General features: G+C 32.6%; 2 protein-coding genes across 2 annotated transcripts in view; both read right to left on the bottom strand.

Annotated features, from left to right (window-relative positions):
- Positions 1–16827, bottom strand: part of LOC134280493 (uncharacterized) — a 66394-nt gene that overhangs the window by 42523 nt on the left and 7044 nt on the right. The window lies entirely within an intron of this gene.
- Positions 1808–16695, bottom strand: LOC134280499 (uncharacterized). The gene is made up of 9 exons (XM_062762908.1): positions 16552–16695; positions 16376–16399; positions 16019–16243; positions 13014–13646; positions 5437–5460; positions 4886–5272; positions 4208–4402; positions 3245–3505; positions 1808–2085 (listed from the first exon to the last, which is right to left on the bottom strand). Exons 1-9 carry the CDS (start codon positions 16552–16554, stop codon positions 1942–1944), a joined length of 1896 nt encoding a protein of 631 aa, XP_062618892.1. The 5' UTR covers positions 16555–16695; the 3' UTR covers positions 1808–1941.

The raw sequence follows: 16827 nt of genomic DNA, 5'->3' as shown, positions 1-16827 counted from the left end.
TTTATACGGCCTCATCTGAAGGACCAGTCTCCACGTCCATCCCACAATGGGATTCGAACCCGCGACACAAAATGTAAAAAAAACAAGAGGCCCAGGGTCCACATCGCTCACCTGAGCAATTGGCTAGAAAAAGGCACATATCAGATCAGAACTGAAAGTTAACTGAGGGCGGGGAGGGGGGGGGGGGGGCTTGAATTTTAACACCCCAGGGGGTCATGATTTGAACAAACTAGAATCTACAATACCTGAGGATGATTCCCTATAAATATCACTAAGCATGGATTTGAAGTACTTAAAAAGAAGATTTTAAAAGGTTTTCCTATATATTCCTATCTAAAACTTTTATCGGCCATTTGGCCCCACCCTACCCCCGGGGGTCATGATTTGAAGAAACTTGAATCTACACTACCTGAAGATGATTCCAGATGAGTTTCATCTTTCCTGTCTCAATGGTTTTTGAGAAGATTTTTACTATATATTCCTATGTAAAACTTTGATCGGCCATTTTGGCCCCACCCTACTCCCGGGGGGTCATGATTTGAATAAACTTGAATCTACACTACCTGAAGATGATTCCACATGAGTTTCATCTTTCCTGGCCCAGTGGTTCTTGAGAAGAAGATTTTTTTAAAAAGCCATTAATTTTTCTCTAATTCATAATTATCTCCCCTTGGAAAAATGCGTGGCCCTTCATTTGAAGAAACTTGAATCCCCTTTACCCAAGGATACTTTGTAGCAAGTTTGGTTGAAATTGGCCCAGTGGTTCTTGAGAAGAAGATGAAAATGTGAAAAGTTTACAACAACGACGACTACAACGACAACGACAGACAACGGACAAATTTTGATCAGAAAAGCTCACTTGAGCCTTTGGCTCAGGTGAGCTAAAAACTAAACAAAATTAAAATGTAAGAAATTACATTAAAGTATTGGATTGTTTATTTATAGATAAAAAGCAGTGTAAAGAGTCAATCCACTACTATTTTATTTTTAATAAATAGAATGTTGTATAATGGATTATCCTCCAATGTGTCATGTGCAAAAAAGAAAGCTATGAACTTTATACCTTGTTTAACCAAATCAAACAGGATATATAATGACTACGGTCATTCAATAAGTAATGCAATATACAGTATATCATAATAAATGTTGAGGCATTTGGTTTTATTTTTTTCACAGTTGAAAAAGTTAATATTAAAGAGCTTTGATAACTTTGCTTGATAAATAACAAAACAAAGGTGCATTCTTCATAACCAAAAAATAAGATTAAAAATAGATAATGTAGAATCAAAGAAGAAATTGCCATTTTACTATGATAAAGAGATGCAAGCATGATTTATTTGTTTTCGTGTATTTAAAGAGGTCTATTAAACCACAAATGAAAGACTAGCAATGGTAACTTAAAAGTTCGAATTGCACAAAGGAAAGTTAAACAGATTTACTGCAAAGGGAGTCCAAATATAGATGACCAAAGTATTGTTCCTGTGTCTGACAAGACAGCTGCATGTATTTGAACTTTTTCCATCACCCATATAAGCTAGATCTCACCCATTGTGAGATCTTTTTATTCCCAAAACACATAAAACAATCAAAAGAAGATTTTACAATCTCAGATACATGTTCATGAATGTTATGGTTTATGATGTTCATCAGTGTCTTTTGGACATTCCTGAAGAGTATGCTTAGGTTTTCTGTTCATGGATACATAGACCGAAGACGTGTCAATTAAGGGTAACAGTGAATGACTTGAAGCTATTAAAAAGAATCAAGAATATGTATAACGTACTTTTCTTATTTCTAGATGACATTTTGCATTATTTATTAAGCGACCCTCGAACCTTACAACTTAAGAGATGTAATGAATAATGCAACTTGTACTTGTGAATAATTACAGAATAAACAAATGGTAACAAATGATGTTGGGATATTCCGTCAAGAACGTGGTCATCCTAAGAAATAAACAAGTAGTATCACAGTCACGGTCAGGACTATCCCTGTAATTGTCAGAGCTATGGCGCAGATCAGTTTCCGGTTTCTTCTTTTCATCTTCTTTTTTACGTTTGCTGCACATTTAGCAAAGGAACTGGACTGAAAAAGACAATTTTTTTTTATCAATTTGTACATCATGATTTTAAACAGTCATTTTACATTTTCCCATCAAGGTGTTTTATGCATTAGAGGATATATGTATGGCACGCCAAATTCACAAAAATGAGATAATCATAGTTTCACAATCGATAAACTAGGTTTATCGGTTGTAAACTATAGTTTACAAACCGTAAACTATAGTTAACAACGTTAATCTATATTTCACATCTGTAAACCATAGTTAACGCGATAATCTATGTTTCACAACCGTAAACTATACTTAACACCGAAAACAATCATTTGCGATTGCAAAACATAGATTATCTGATAAATACAGTTTCACGATTTGTAAACTATAGTTTACAAACCGTTAACTATAGTTAACGATCTGATAAATATAGTTTCACAATTTGTGAAACTATGATTAACAACTCTTAACTATAGTTTACGATTGTAAACTATAGTTTACAAACGTGAATCTATGTTTATCAACAAAATCTATTGTTAACGCTTTATTACAGACAGATAAACTTAAATTAACATTCGTAAACTATAGTTAACAACCGTTAAATATAGTTTTATAGATGAAAACTATACTTGACGAATCTTTAACTATAGTTTACGGTTTGTAAACTATAGTTTACAGTCGATAAACCTAGTTTATCAATTGTGAAACTATGATTATCTCATTTTTGTGAATTTGGCGTGCCATATATATGCAGCAAAAAACTTGTCTGATATAATAAGCACTTTTGAAACTACAGGTACTGTGAGCAATGAGCTGACTAAATGATACCTACGCCTCCCATATGGTTATAGTGGCAAAGTCCATGTTTTGCTCTTGTAGACCCGAAATGTATCAGATCAAAAAGTAATATATGTATAGGAGGTGCACAATGGCAATATGTAATAAGGAATCTTTGAAAGTATCATTAAATTTTATTCAGTGGTATACAAAGAGTTGTTCAATGGTAAAAGAGGTGTTGCTGATAAGAGATGGGTACCCCAAAGCATAAGAGATGGGTGGACGGACATACAGACAGACGGACGGACATCCTGATCACTATATACCCTCCCACTTTTTAAAATGGGGTACAATAAAGAATAAATGATAACAGTAGAAGCACCAACAAATTCCTGATTCATCATTCAGACTTACCAAATCCTCCAAATGACCAGACCTCGACTCCAGTTCCTCTAATTTTTCTCCTCTTTTTGCCACCTCTTCTACGTTATTTCTCATGATGTTTGTAACTTCTCGCACCTGACCACGCAGATCCTCCATGTTTGTCTTTTTCGTCTGATTTTGCTGCTGCTTTTGCTGTCCTTCTTGAAGTTGTGGCGGGCTTGGTGCAGGGGTTTGACTTGTTATGGAGGGCGCACTGGATTCCATGGTGTAAAACACAGTTGTGCTGTTACCCTGAATAAAAATAAACGATCAAAGAGAGATTCAACACATTGATTCAACACATGTAGTACAAACATGAAAGACTAAATAAATGAGATATATAAGATGTCCGATATCTTTTTATTCTTCTATCGTAGAAATCAGAAAAAAAAATTCTCAGAAATATCAAAAGTGATTTCAGTAGAAATATATTATATCCTAAATTCTTGAAATTAAAGGTGTTATACTTTCGCTCAAAATTATATAAATACTGTTTTATCATTCAAATAAAATATCATTTAAAAATTCATTTTTTCGACGACCATACTTTTTTTTATTGTAAAATCTGGAAACTATCCGTGTGACAGTTTATGGGGAAGATCACTTTTTGGAAGCAATCTGTAGACTTTTTGTGTGCATATTGTGATACAAAAGACACTGCTTTTATCAAAATGCACAAATGTTACATCTAGGGACATATGAAAGAAAATTTGTATGGAATAAATAGATGCTTTGATTGATTAATATTTCATGTGTTGTTAAGGTCATATTTTGAAAACACCACGGTAAAGTTAAATTTGTATCATCTGTCCTTGAGATAAAGAGAAAAATGATGAATTTGGCACCATTGGTGAATTGAAAGAAGCATTGATGAAAGGGAAAAATTTTTCAAGTATGATATTTTAACATAAAAATATATTCTTATTCTTATCCATGAGAAAAAACAGTGCATACTTCATTGGCTCTGTATTCTTTTGAGTTTCCTGTGTTATTGTGGTGATCAGTAAATCTTTCTTTGAGGAAAACTTTGGCCCTTTTTGCTTTCTTTTTTACAAACGCAATTTTTGACTCAGACTCTTCTACTGATGATGTTAAAGGTTTTTTCTTCTTCCGTTTATTTTCAGGCTTAGGACCAGCATCAGTTTCTTTCTAAAGATCCACGTGAAAGTAAATATATATAATTAATTGTATAATTAATTGTATCCATTTGATAGACTTGTAAAATGATATTAACCTCTTATAAGTACTTTACTTGTGAAGGATTTTTTATCAAAAATATTTAACGCTAAAAACGTCAAATTGCTTTGCAAAAACATTAAAAACATAAAAAATTAAGGCATGTCTATTGCTTGATTTTGATTGGATTGGATAATACAGCTTTTGACCAATATTTAAATTTCAAGGCACGCTATGTTTTTGAAGGCTAGAAAAACGTATTACAACTATAATGTACATGCCCATAAAAGTTACCACTTTTTAATAAACACAATGCTAGTAATTACTCATTTTCAAAAAATATATTTCACGGAAATACTTTTTCAACTACCCTGCCTGTCACTATCTCTTGATTTCTATTCATTTTTTCAAAACACGTTGTTTGATCTGTCAATTTTAACTTAATAAATAACTTACTATTAATTCTGCCTTTTCGGTTACTGGTAATGCTGACGACTTTGTAGAGCCAATACCATCTGATGATGGCCTCAGTTCCTCTTTCATAGGAGTTGTCTTTTCCTTACCAATGTCCTCCAGTGATCGACTCTTTGTCACTTTGGACGGACCATAAATGTTAATATCATCTAGGAGTTTCTCAGTTTTTTCTGCCTTTTTGATATTTTCTTCCATTGATGTTTTGGCCTCTTGAACTTGCAGACGAACCTCGTCTGAGACATGTCTTTGTTTTCTCCTACGACCAGCTTCTTCTGAGGGTGTTTGGCTCTGGATCTGCTCTGCATTGCTGATAATATTAAGTTTCTCAGTATCCGAGAATGCCACACCAGAACGATTTCTCCGTGATTTCTGAAATAATTTTTAGTCATAATTTATGTTTATATCATGTAAATACTAGTATTAAACAAAGAAGAATGTAAATGTAAAAAGAATACATATATTTCAAAATGTAAATCGTGATAGACAATATGTGAATGATCCTTTTTACCATTAAATCTTTTATTTGTACATACCATAGCATTGTGCCTTTGCAGTGGCTGAAAAATAGAAAATTAAAGTAGCTTATTAGTCCTTTTTGTATGATTAAAGGTATTTTAATGATTCATTGCTATAAGAAAATAACTAAATTGCCATGGGAACCGGTGGAACTAAGATAGTAACCCATTGCCCCCAGTAATATTGCCGATATATAAAATTCTATATTAACGTTTGCTCCTTTCATTAAGATTGGATAGGATGTAAAATTTCATTGCAAAAGCTCAAAGGCTTCTCGAGATATCATAAGGAAACGAAAGCGTTACGCACAGACAGAACTAAAAGACGGATGGACAGACAGACTGAAATTGATATCCCCCACTTTCAGCCGGGGACAAAAATATCAATGAAAATTCTTGTATAATTCAAAGTAAAATCTACAACAGTAAAAACTTGTTTTGGAATAAGTGTACAACAGTATAAATAGACATTAAAATGTAGCACACAGTTTCAGGTTTTACGGAAGTACTTGAATTCTTCAACTTATAAATGTGTGTGTATAATCTTAATGCACATTTAAAAAATCATTTTTTATCAGATATTCAATCATGTCAAAAGTGTGGATTTCATAATGAACATTATTTTATCAACTGCCCATCGTATAATGTTTTTGGTAAAAAAATTAAATGATATTGATGTTGTTTTTGAACTTGACGCTCTACTAAGAGGAAAATCTCAATACTCTTATCAAACAAATTGTCAAATATTTTCATATGTACAAGAATTTATTAAATCTTCTAAAAAAGACTTAATTAGGGACACTTTTATATTAAATATTCTATTAAATGCATAATTTTTTTTCTGTATTATTTTTAAGCTTATGTAAATAATATTTTTCATTTTTTTTTAGATATAATATTGATAAATAATACTTGATTGTGAATCTTTATTTTTCATTATAATTTTATTGATTATCATGTTCATTTTTTTCCTAAATTTGTATCTTCCAATTATACAAGGAGAGGGTCTCTCCTGTTGCCCTCTCCTGATTGAATTATACTCAATAAAATATGTTTAAAGTAAAGTATAAATGTGTGTGTATAGCCTAGAGGTGTATAATGAACTGTTTTTCTTTTGTGTTTGGTGTCTCTGGTTAACCCCCACCCCTATTCCAGATTTTGATGAATACTACATGTACATATTTGTTTTGTACTTGTTTTTTTTTGCTTAAATACTCATTATTTTTCCACTGCATTTTTATCAATTCCTTATCTCCAAACTCTCTCCTCCCTCTCACCCCTTAATCCTCCTCTCTCGTCTCCCCACTTTCTGTCTTTCTTCTCCCCACTCTCTCTTCTCTCTCCTCCGTCTCCCCTCTCTCCCTCCCCCACATTCTCTCATCTCCTCTCCCCACGCTCTCTCTCCTCTCTCCCAACTATATTTAGAGGAGTATGAGAGAATTATTTTCTCCCCACACCAACCAGAAGTATCTCCCCACTCCCAGCAACAGTAGAGATTGGAGGAGGCGTAGATATGGGGCAGTTTTCCCATAATCTATGACTCCTCCTCCCAGCACTTTTTCTCTCACATCACTCTTTCGCTCTTTCTTACCATTTCTTTCTGTTTTGTTATGTTCCCAGCACATTTTCTCTCACATTACTCTTTTTCTTCTTTCTTCTTCTTCTTCTCTCTTTTTTTGTCCGGAGGACCGGGCTGCTCTCCGATGTACAAAACCTTTTTAGTGTTGGTGTATGTAGATTTGCGGTCAAGGTCATTTTGCGCGCACGTGCTTGAAGAGCGTGCACGTGCAACACGTGAAATGACCAATATAATGTTATTAGTAACTTTTCTTTTTTTGATAAATTTTTTACGAGATACATAATATATTTACTTTCAAAAAGTGAATCTTTAAAAATATACATGTTTTTCATATTTAATATATGAAGTTGCTAATCATTTTTTATCAAAAAACGCATGTGCGCGTGCTGCAATCTGATTGGCTGAAACTTTAAATGGCTATATATCCTTTACTTTTTGACATAAAAACTTTGAAATTTAAAATATGGTGTTTTATATTCCTAAAATTGAAAATTAAATACATTTTGAAATAGCTGCTGCATGTGTGTTGCAACTTCAATTTATATTTTATGCAGCCAACATTTACTAGATCATGGAAATGAAGTTTAAAATGGTATCGTTTTTGTTTTAAAAATACACTTGATATTTATCCTTTTGGACGGACTAATATATAGTATATTAAAATATATAGATAGTGTAGACAAGATGATATGGTCATCACATCATTCACATGCGCTGGGGTGCAATGCAAAAATTTGACACATTGGTATCCTTTTGGGAAAACGGTTTAATGTCAAAAATGCACAGAGTTTGCATTGTTCACTTTATATATTTCCCGGGCGACAATTGATGGTTACCTCAATGTTTTCTTGATCTTTTTTGTTTTGATTTGCATTTCTCCTTTACAACACTTAACCTGCTAGATTGGTAGAAAACTTTATATACGGTAACATTATTAAAAGATAATAGTGTTTTTAAGTCTGACAATACTATTATCGCCAAAATTTACGGTACTGTTTAGTTAGATCAAAACTAAACCACAAACAATAATTTTTAATTATGACTCTGCATATTATTGAAAAAATTAATTTTCCAAAGAAACATATTTGTTTATTTATAATCACGAAATAAACCACAGAAATTTGCAACGCATACAAAACGTTTACCCTAAGAATAGAGCAATTGAACCACTAAAAGTGCCATGGGCGCTTCCCATTCCTATTCATACATTGTATGTATATATCAGATTTTCAGTTTAAAATTGATTTGCAACTTTCATTGGTAATTAAAAAGACTCTGTACATGATAAAAGCCTACATGATTATTTACGTATAGGTTGCAAATTTTATTTTACTGTAATTTAATCATATGATATGTGAATATAAAACTGAATTAAAACACTCATATCGATAGTGAACATGTCACTAAATGATTCTAATTCCTTATGTCTTTGGCGTGCATGTTTCTGGTCATAAAGGATTTTGTTATATGTATTACTAGTATTTGGTTTATTCTACTGATGATTTGGTGTTCACTAAATCACCTCCGGTGAAACACTGCCGCCTCTACCTGATATTTCTGAATGGGGTGTCAATTGGTTGGTTGTTGGATCAATCAATTATAGAGGTTTTTAAATTCCAAGTCATTCTTTTAAGTACCGAAGTTATGGAGAACGCGAGGGTCAACATTTAAAAAAAAATGTTTTACGGTAGATTCAGAAGAGAAAAATAAAGTGTGTGTGTTTTATGTGCATGTAGTTGCTGTGGGAAGGGGGTGGAGGGGGGTCATTCAGTCGACATAATATGTCATGAAAATAAGACTGCATTTTATTATATTCTAAAATTATGAATTATCCAAAAAGCATATAGGACAGATGATACAATTAAAAAAAATCACCTTGCAATCCGAGGCAGATGCAAATTCAAATAACATCCATTACCCCCTATAAATATTAGATATAGAAAGATACACATGTAATAGGTCATATTTCAAGGTGATTTTTTTGACCGGGAACGTGTGGATGAAGCATAATAACAGATAAAAAAAATATAGAAAATTATATAACAATTATAATTATTTAAAAAAATCATAGGAGTGGGGTGCATCGTAAAAGGAGGGTCCTGTCCACAAACACCCGCGGTATACATTTGTAAAGGCCTAGAGATGCCAATTACAACTACCTCGCCTTTGTTTTCCTGGTTTCGACACAGGCTGGACCCCCCCCCCCTCCTTTCCATTTTTTTTCTTAACACTGTTTACATCTGGGGTCGACAAACCTTTTTCCTATTTTGGTAATCTAATAAGCATTTATTAACTTATCAAATAAATAATCACGCGAAGTTTAAGAGAGGTGAGGCGGATAACAAGAAAAGAGTTGCAAGCCAATTTCTCTCTTTTTATGTAAGAGTCGAAAATGATATATTTAAAAACGGCTTATATATAGACAAAAATGTTGCATTATCGATATCAAGTAAAGTTTATTAGACTACCAAAATAGGAAAAGGGTGTGCCGACCCCATATTTAAAAAAAAAAATGAAAAGGGAGGGGGTCCAGCCCCCAAGTGCCTGTGGTTTGGATATAAAATGCACTTGTCCTTCTTTGTTTAATGCGAGACAAAGCTTCTGAGACCAGCCCTGGCTTTATTATGTAACCGTTTTTCTTAAAATCTGGCACCTCATTTTTTTACGGGACGATCTCTCACCCTCTAGAAAAAAAATAAGGAAGCCCTGTCAAGAGAAACAGTTACTTTATTGCATTGTCTTTGAAATATATATGTCACGGGTCTCCCAATCTCAGGGAATAATAATGTAACACAGTTCCTCAATAAAGGTTCATATATTTATTGGATGACAATATTTGCAGGAACGATGATAAATGAAGTAATGAAGTACAAACGAACGTACGAATGAAGGTGACCTGCAATGAAAATGACGCATTCATACAAATTCACTCACACTTATATTTATTTAATTAGAATAGTTTAAAATAAGAATAAGACTTAGTATTAATTTACTTTTACCAGTTACACCATGGTACTAAGGTTCCGTAAGTGAATTTCTTAGACAAACTGCTATAACATCAATAGATTTCTCGCAGGAGAACTTCTATTAGTAACTAAATGTATCGTCAAGATTAAAAAGGAATAGTCCGTGCATAAGTATATATACCAGGACTCACACATGCGTGCATAACTACCACACCCCACACATACTGGTATTACAACTCACACCTAGGATAATAATAGACCACAAGACAATCACGTGACAACCAAACACTCACGTGACACGGAACACCGGACAAACCAGAATACAATACAAACACGATGACAATGAATGACCAGGTATGAATGAATGAATGAAAGGAATTTACTACAGCTATCTTATTTACTACATAAATACCTAGGCTAGCTGTACTAATCTTAAATGAACTAAATATTCTAAATAAAATAAAAACAAGTAATTGTCACCCTGTGACATATATCTATATAACTGATCGAGTCTAATACAATTTTTAGAGACTTATTACAAAGGAAAATGAATGACCTGCACATATGTAACAAGTTGTTTTGTGTATCTAAAACAAGGGTTGGTTTCCTGTTTTATGACAGCACGTCTTTTCTGCCTAGGTTTTCCCGGTCTGATATTTTTGTTGCATGTTTGTAATGTACGATATTTAAACGGAAATGTTTCCGTCGAGACTGCGATGAGAATATTTATTTTAACTTCATAGAGTCAAAAAATAGTGAATAGTAATTTTTATTTTACGTCAAGGCTTTCATTAGAAAACTGTAAAATTGCACTCTAAAATTCCTTTGGAAAGTCAGGATACTTTCCTGTTCTTTGAAAGTAATGTGTATTTGCATGCAAAACTCATATAATTCATATTTATAAAAGATAGTTCCCATTGGCGTTTTATGAAGAGAATTACTTTTACAATCGACGACTGACTTGTACAATTTATACAGAGACAAACTCTAATTACTAAAATGTAAAAGTCAGCTGTCAAATGTAAAAGTCTCTTCATAAAACTACTTTAATATGTCGCTTGATATCTATATTAAGGGTAATTACGCTACAAAGTAATATCATCCAAAGTAAGAAATTCTATTGACATACATTAGACAGTTGAAACTGCATATAACTCGAAAATACAAATTTCACTGTTCATAAACAAGGCGAAAAAACTTACCATTTCGAAGCATGTTTTTGAATTATAATCACTAAGTAACGTTACATTACATTATCGTTATACGAATATTATATAAGGACGTTGTAACATTCATTTGTTGTTTGCATCCTGTATGGTTCATCGAAAAATACACCAAGTTGTCAACTTCCTTTTAATAAACTATTTTAATTAATAATCCTTAAACAAGCAACTTTCAGTGTATGATGGATGCTTGAAGGGGTCAAAATTGCCTTGAATAAAAATAACCAGGAAACATTTCCCATCCTGTGGTAGAGGGGGCTTCCTGTGATTCAGTAATATTTGAGGCTGATAAAAAAAATCTTTTTAATTTATGAAATAGATCTATAACACTGTAAGTAAACATATTTTAATCTGAATTTGTCGACTTTGAACTTATAGATTATCCAACTTTGTAGGATTCAGTTTATAGAATTGTGACCCCTATAGAATAAGAACGCCTTTGCCTGTTAAGAGTGTTTTGTACAACACCGTCATTACATTGTACCCGTTGAATTTTGCCAATGTGATTTTTCAGATATTTGTTCTTTCTTTGAATGAAAAGATAAAAAAAAAGAACAGCAAAAAAAATCCACGAACAACACATCAGTAAAAAGGTCATAATCGAGTGATTAGCAGAAATTCTAGAGGTGAGATCACATACCTAGCACGAGTAAGCATCACTTGTTGATCAACCAAAACGGCTGAACTCATGAGCCCGAAGAACTGATCAGGAAGACTGAATATTCCGTAGTCAAATTTAAGATAAAACAAAGGCCTAACAAATGATATAAAAAACGAAAGCCAAAGACTAAAATTTATCTCGTTTGTCATAATATATTTTAGTTGATCCTAATCGTCTCGAGTCAGTTAAACAGTCTAAATATGAAAGAGGTATACATATACATGTACCATTTTTGTGATTTTTTTCTTTTTTTATAGACATATTAATTGAAATAAAATTTGATAACTGATAGAGGAAGTTTAACTGAATATCGATTAAAAGCACAAAACGAATGCTTTCTTTTTATGCATACTTTTATAAAATTGTGCTTTAAAGTGTTTGGCACAATAAGTGCACGTAAAACTTTAGTTGGTTGTTGGAAAACCTGTTCAAAAGAGGCTACATAGATGTTGTCAATAAGGAACTCCAACATTCCTTTATTATCAGGTAAGGTATCGAAGTAATTTAACACAGTTTGTTGATGACCAAACGCAAGATACAAAAATATCAAATTTTCCTTTTTAATTATAAATTTGATGGAATCAGCTATATATTTTTGTTTGTAAGGATTTTAAATGAAGATAAACATCCAGTATTCATAATTTATACCATTGACGCGTATTTTAGAAGTATTAAATGGCGATTTTTTTTCCAGTTCTTTAACTACCTCTGTTTATTGAAAGAGGATATTTATATGGGTGTCATATTTTCTTATAACTTCTAAATACGATAAATATGAATATTCATATTATCTATCAAACATCTGACAAAATCGTCGACAGATTTCAAATTTAAAAATTAGCTGTCCTTTGTCATTTTCCTTTCAATACTTCGTTTGCAGCGATGAAAAAGGATCATGGTCCATGATCTAGAAAATATATGTTTTTAAATGTTTCCATAGTCTGGAGCTATAAAAGGATCTATTTATCTATCCTCTCGTATTCAAGGAAGGAAACTGTCTCTTAAAGTTATATGCAATCTCATACCTTCATGACTTATCACATAATTCACTTTTTAGAACATAAGTATAATAAATATGTTGGCTTTTTCAATCGCCAAAGCGTTTTGGATTTTAAAAACACTACTTATATGAAACATGTATCCCCTAAAACTTTAAAGGTGCTTACATTTGATTTACTGGTCATATCTTCGGATGAATTTCGACTTCGCCTCAGAACTTCTCCATTTTGATTCTGTTTATTTTCGTTGTCTGCACGTGCTGGAGAACTGCATAAGTCATCCTTACCTCCATATAAACTTGGAAAAGAATATATATCAATCTCGACAGGAGACATCAATGCAGATGCTTTATTTTCCAGGCCTTTAGATGGTTTGGAAGAGGTTTCTTCATTTTTTGGTGAAACATAATAATCAGTTCCTCCTGTGGTCTTCAATGTGGATACACCTTGTTCGTTAATTTGAATTGTCGCTACACTAGAGGAATTACTGTTGTCTATTTTCAAAGGGGTCGATGGTGCAAAAGTTTCGTTACCTTTATTTTCCGATATTTCAAATTCCGTCACCGATTTTCCGGAAAACTTCTTTTGATCATTTGATAAAGTTTCTCCTTGGTGAACTGTTTCCACACACTCTTTACAATTTTCTTCGGTGCTCCTTTCTTTTAGTCGATTATCGTCCGAAATCTGCTTCCTTTTCCTCCTGTAAACCACTTCCTCTGAAGATTGGCTTTGATTCTGGTTCATACAGCTTAACATATCAGTCTGCCCTTCGTCTGTTGAAGGACCAGCAGATCCTGATGTCTAAAATATCATAAGAATAAAATTGCTCAGATTATTGACACATACTATTTATCTGTTTCAAGCATTGAGTTTCGTTACTTATTTTACCTTAACTTAAAAGAATACGTCTCATTCCACAAGAATATTCTTTTAAATCTTCACTGTTATAAATATTGGAACCCCTTTTCAATGATTATGAGAGTTAAAAACAACCTACAAAATGATGATGTGAATTGCCCCTATGAAAGGAAAGTACGAACAAGAGGAAATTGTCTCTGCCATTCACAAGTTCAACCAAAAGCCCGTATATCAAACCATCCAGTTTCCTCATCATTATTGCACAAGATAAAAAAAATGTACCAGTTTGAACTTAATTCTATTAAATCAGTATAATTCTTTCCCTCAAAGTTTTGCTTAGGTTAATTTAAACAAATCAAGACCTTTTCCTTTAAACAAACTGAGACCTTCAACAACAACATTTAAGACATAAAAATGTAATTCAATTAAATGATATAATCGACAAAACTGCATATCTGTGTTTAGTTACTGAGTATGTTTTACTGTACTATCAGGCTGATATTTCTCATAGGAGGCATAAAAGAATCTGCAGGTACAATGATGCAATAAAGAAACAATATTCTACGTTTGCATTTACCTAACCTATAGAATGGAGAGAAAGGTGAAGTTTGTGGTCAGGAAATATATCTATACACACACATACTTCAAAATTGACATCAAAGGATGCCTGAGTTTTTTATTGTCAACATCTGTGTAGTTTTTGGCGATAAGGTTTTTTTTATCAATCTGTTGACAGTCCCATCGGTACCAGTGGATCCTCCTTAGACGAAGACCTAATTTAGTATTCATATATAGAAGGCGTAGCTCATTAAAAAAATTGTATATGAAAAGAAAAGTCTTTTGCTGTGGCCTTCAAATCAACAATTAGATATATCAACAACATCTTATCAATTGTCACGCCTGCTTGATATTTAGATGTTTTACTAGAAAGAGACGTTCATGATTACATATCAAAATCTATCTGATAAACGTAATGCAAAAACTTTTCTATCGTCGTCTTTCCTCGTTCCGTAGTAATATACCCTTATAGTTTATGTCACCCGTTGATTCATTACGCAAATGCATGCTCTACATGAAAAAAGGTAAGCTATTAACAAACAAATTGATGAAACAAGGATGAGAACAATCTCATTTAACAGTCAACATTTAGCAAATTATATTGTCGATAAAATAACTCGTCAACAAATAAAATCTGTAATTAAGAAGAATGCTGACTGGCGTGTTTCATGTTTGGGTCGTTATTTGTACACCAATTTCTCCATGGATATTTTTACTTCAGATCTTATAATGCAAAGGGAGATTGAGTCAATCAAAATGAAAACTGGCATATTCGAAAACTCTAGCTACATGAAGTCAAGTAGTGGAAGCAAAATTGTGTAAACAGATCCGCATTTCAAAGTTGAAGCATGTATCCCTGCATAGACTCAGTAATATGTAATTTTTTTTAAATTGCTGTTCAAAAACTAAACAAAATCCTTTTAACTGAGAATGATAAAAAAAGATTAATCAAACCTTTGTTTTATTTATTGAAAGACTATATGTATGTATAAAATCTACAGCATTACAACCAAGAGACAAATAAACAAACAAATACTTATATAAATTGATAATTTTATCTGTTTTTATGATTTATGACCATATCTGTTTCTGTGGTTTGGACCAATACTTTAATAATCAAATCCAAATCAGTTCTTAATCGAATCAAGAAAGATTAAAGGCAAACATTTCTATATATCCTTTTGTTATAAACACAGTTTTTACTTTTCAGAGGAGTTGAAACTAATTATTTATAAGTTGAAGATGCAGTTGACGGGCCATCATTGTACAGCAAGTTCCTGTTGGGTATGGGAGAGGTGGCTGTTGGTCCTGGAGTTGTTTGTGAGAATACACCACCAAAGTACATAAAGGCGACAATACCCCCTAACAGGAGTATACAAATTACGGTCAGGACGATGATACACACCACCTTCCGATGACGAGAACGATATTTTTTCATTACGTGGGTCGAAGTTATCTTAAAGGACTGCGACTGCAAGCAAAGGAAATATAGACAGATATATTACACAGAACGATAGCAAATCAATTTTCAAAGTGTTCCTTGCTTTTATGAATCAATTTCAAAAGATGTCTAGTAATGTTATGCTTTTTTGATAACATTTGACTTATAAGATTGTCATCTATTTCCTTTGCTTACGCGGAATCAAGAAATAGCTAATAAAATAATTATGAAAAATGACAATTTTATTAATTTATACCTTATATTATGTATATGTATGACATTTGTGTGAATGATTTGTACATTTGTGACAACTTACCGATAGCTCTAACTCTGATGTCCTGACCTCCAAGGTATTCAGTTTTCCTTCTCTTTCAACAACTTTCTCGATGTTATCTTTCATTATTCCTGTAACTTCAGTCACCATCTTTTTAACTTCGTGGATTTTGTCCTCGTGTTTGGATTCAACTTTTTCGACCAGAATGTTAATCTTTTCGTGCTCTTTATCCGTGAAAGCCATAGCCTGTCTGTTTCTCTTTGACCGCTATGATTGAAATTATAAAAACACTATGAAAGACATTGATATTTAATTTCAAGTGTTTCTTAGTTAGAAAACATGTACAAAGCACCCAGCAAGTGATCAGAAAAACTGTAGATATGGATAAATGAACCTTACCATCGCATCTTTTCTCTTCAGCGACTGTAAAAGGGTGAATACAGAATTATTGTTTCTACTACAAACTGATAATAATCTTAGATATAAACTGTCTATGAAAATTTGTTATATGTGTTTATAATCAAAAATTTCGAAAAATTATACATGCAACAAAAACCATAAAGAAAAAATCTTACCATTGTGTATAGCTTTTTTATTGTTTCTACACATACGGCCTGGTTTATTTACAGATTTATTTCATGTAAAGTTTTACAATGTGTTCTTTATTTTCTTCATCCTTTAGTCGTATCCTCAGTTGAACATCCTGTCTCTAACCATAAACAGACCCGACGTTGCACATGATGATAACTGAATACAAAGCCTCCATTTATTAACACAATCTAGTTGGGTTCATATAATATTATCCCCGTTTCTGGAGAAAAAAAAAGTGAAAATGAAATGTGTTGGAAATC

Source organism: Saccostrea cucullata, unplaced genomic scaffold (assembly GCF_032062105.1).
Source record: "Saccostrea cucullata isolate Sc308-1 unplaced genomic scaffold, CSIRO_AGI_Scuc_v1 ctg673, whole genome shotgun sequence".
NCBI lineage: Eukaryota > Metazoa > Mollusca > Bivalvia > Ostreida > Ostreidae > Saccostrea > Saccostrea cuccullata.
The sequence above is the reverse complement of the archived record's forward strand: the minus strand, read 5'-3'. Positions and strand labels throughout refer to the sequence as shown.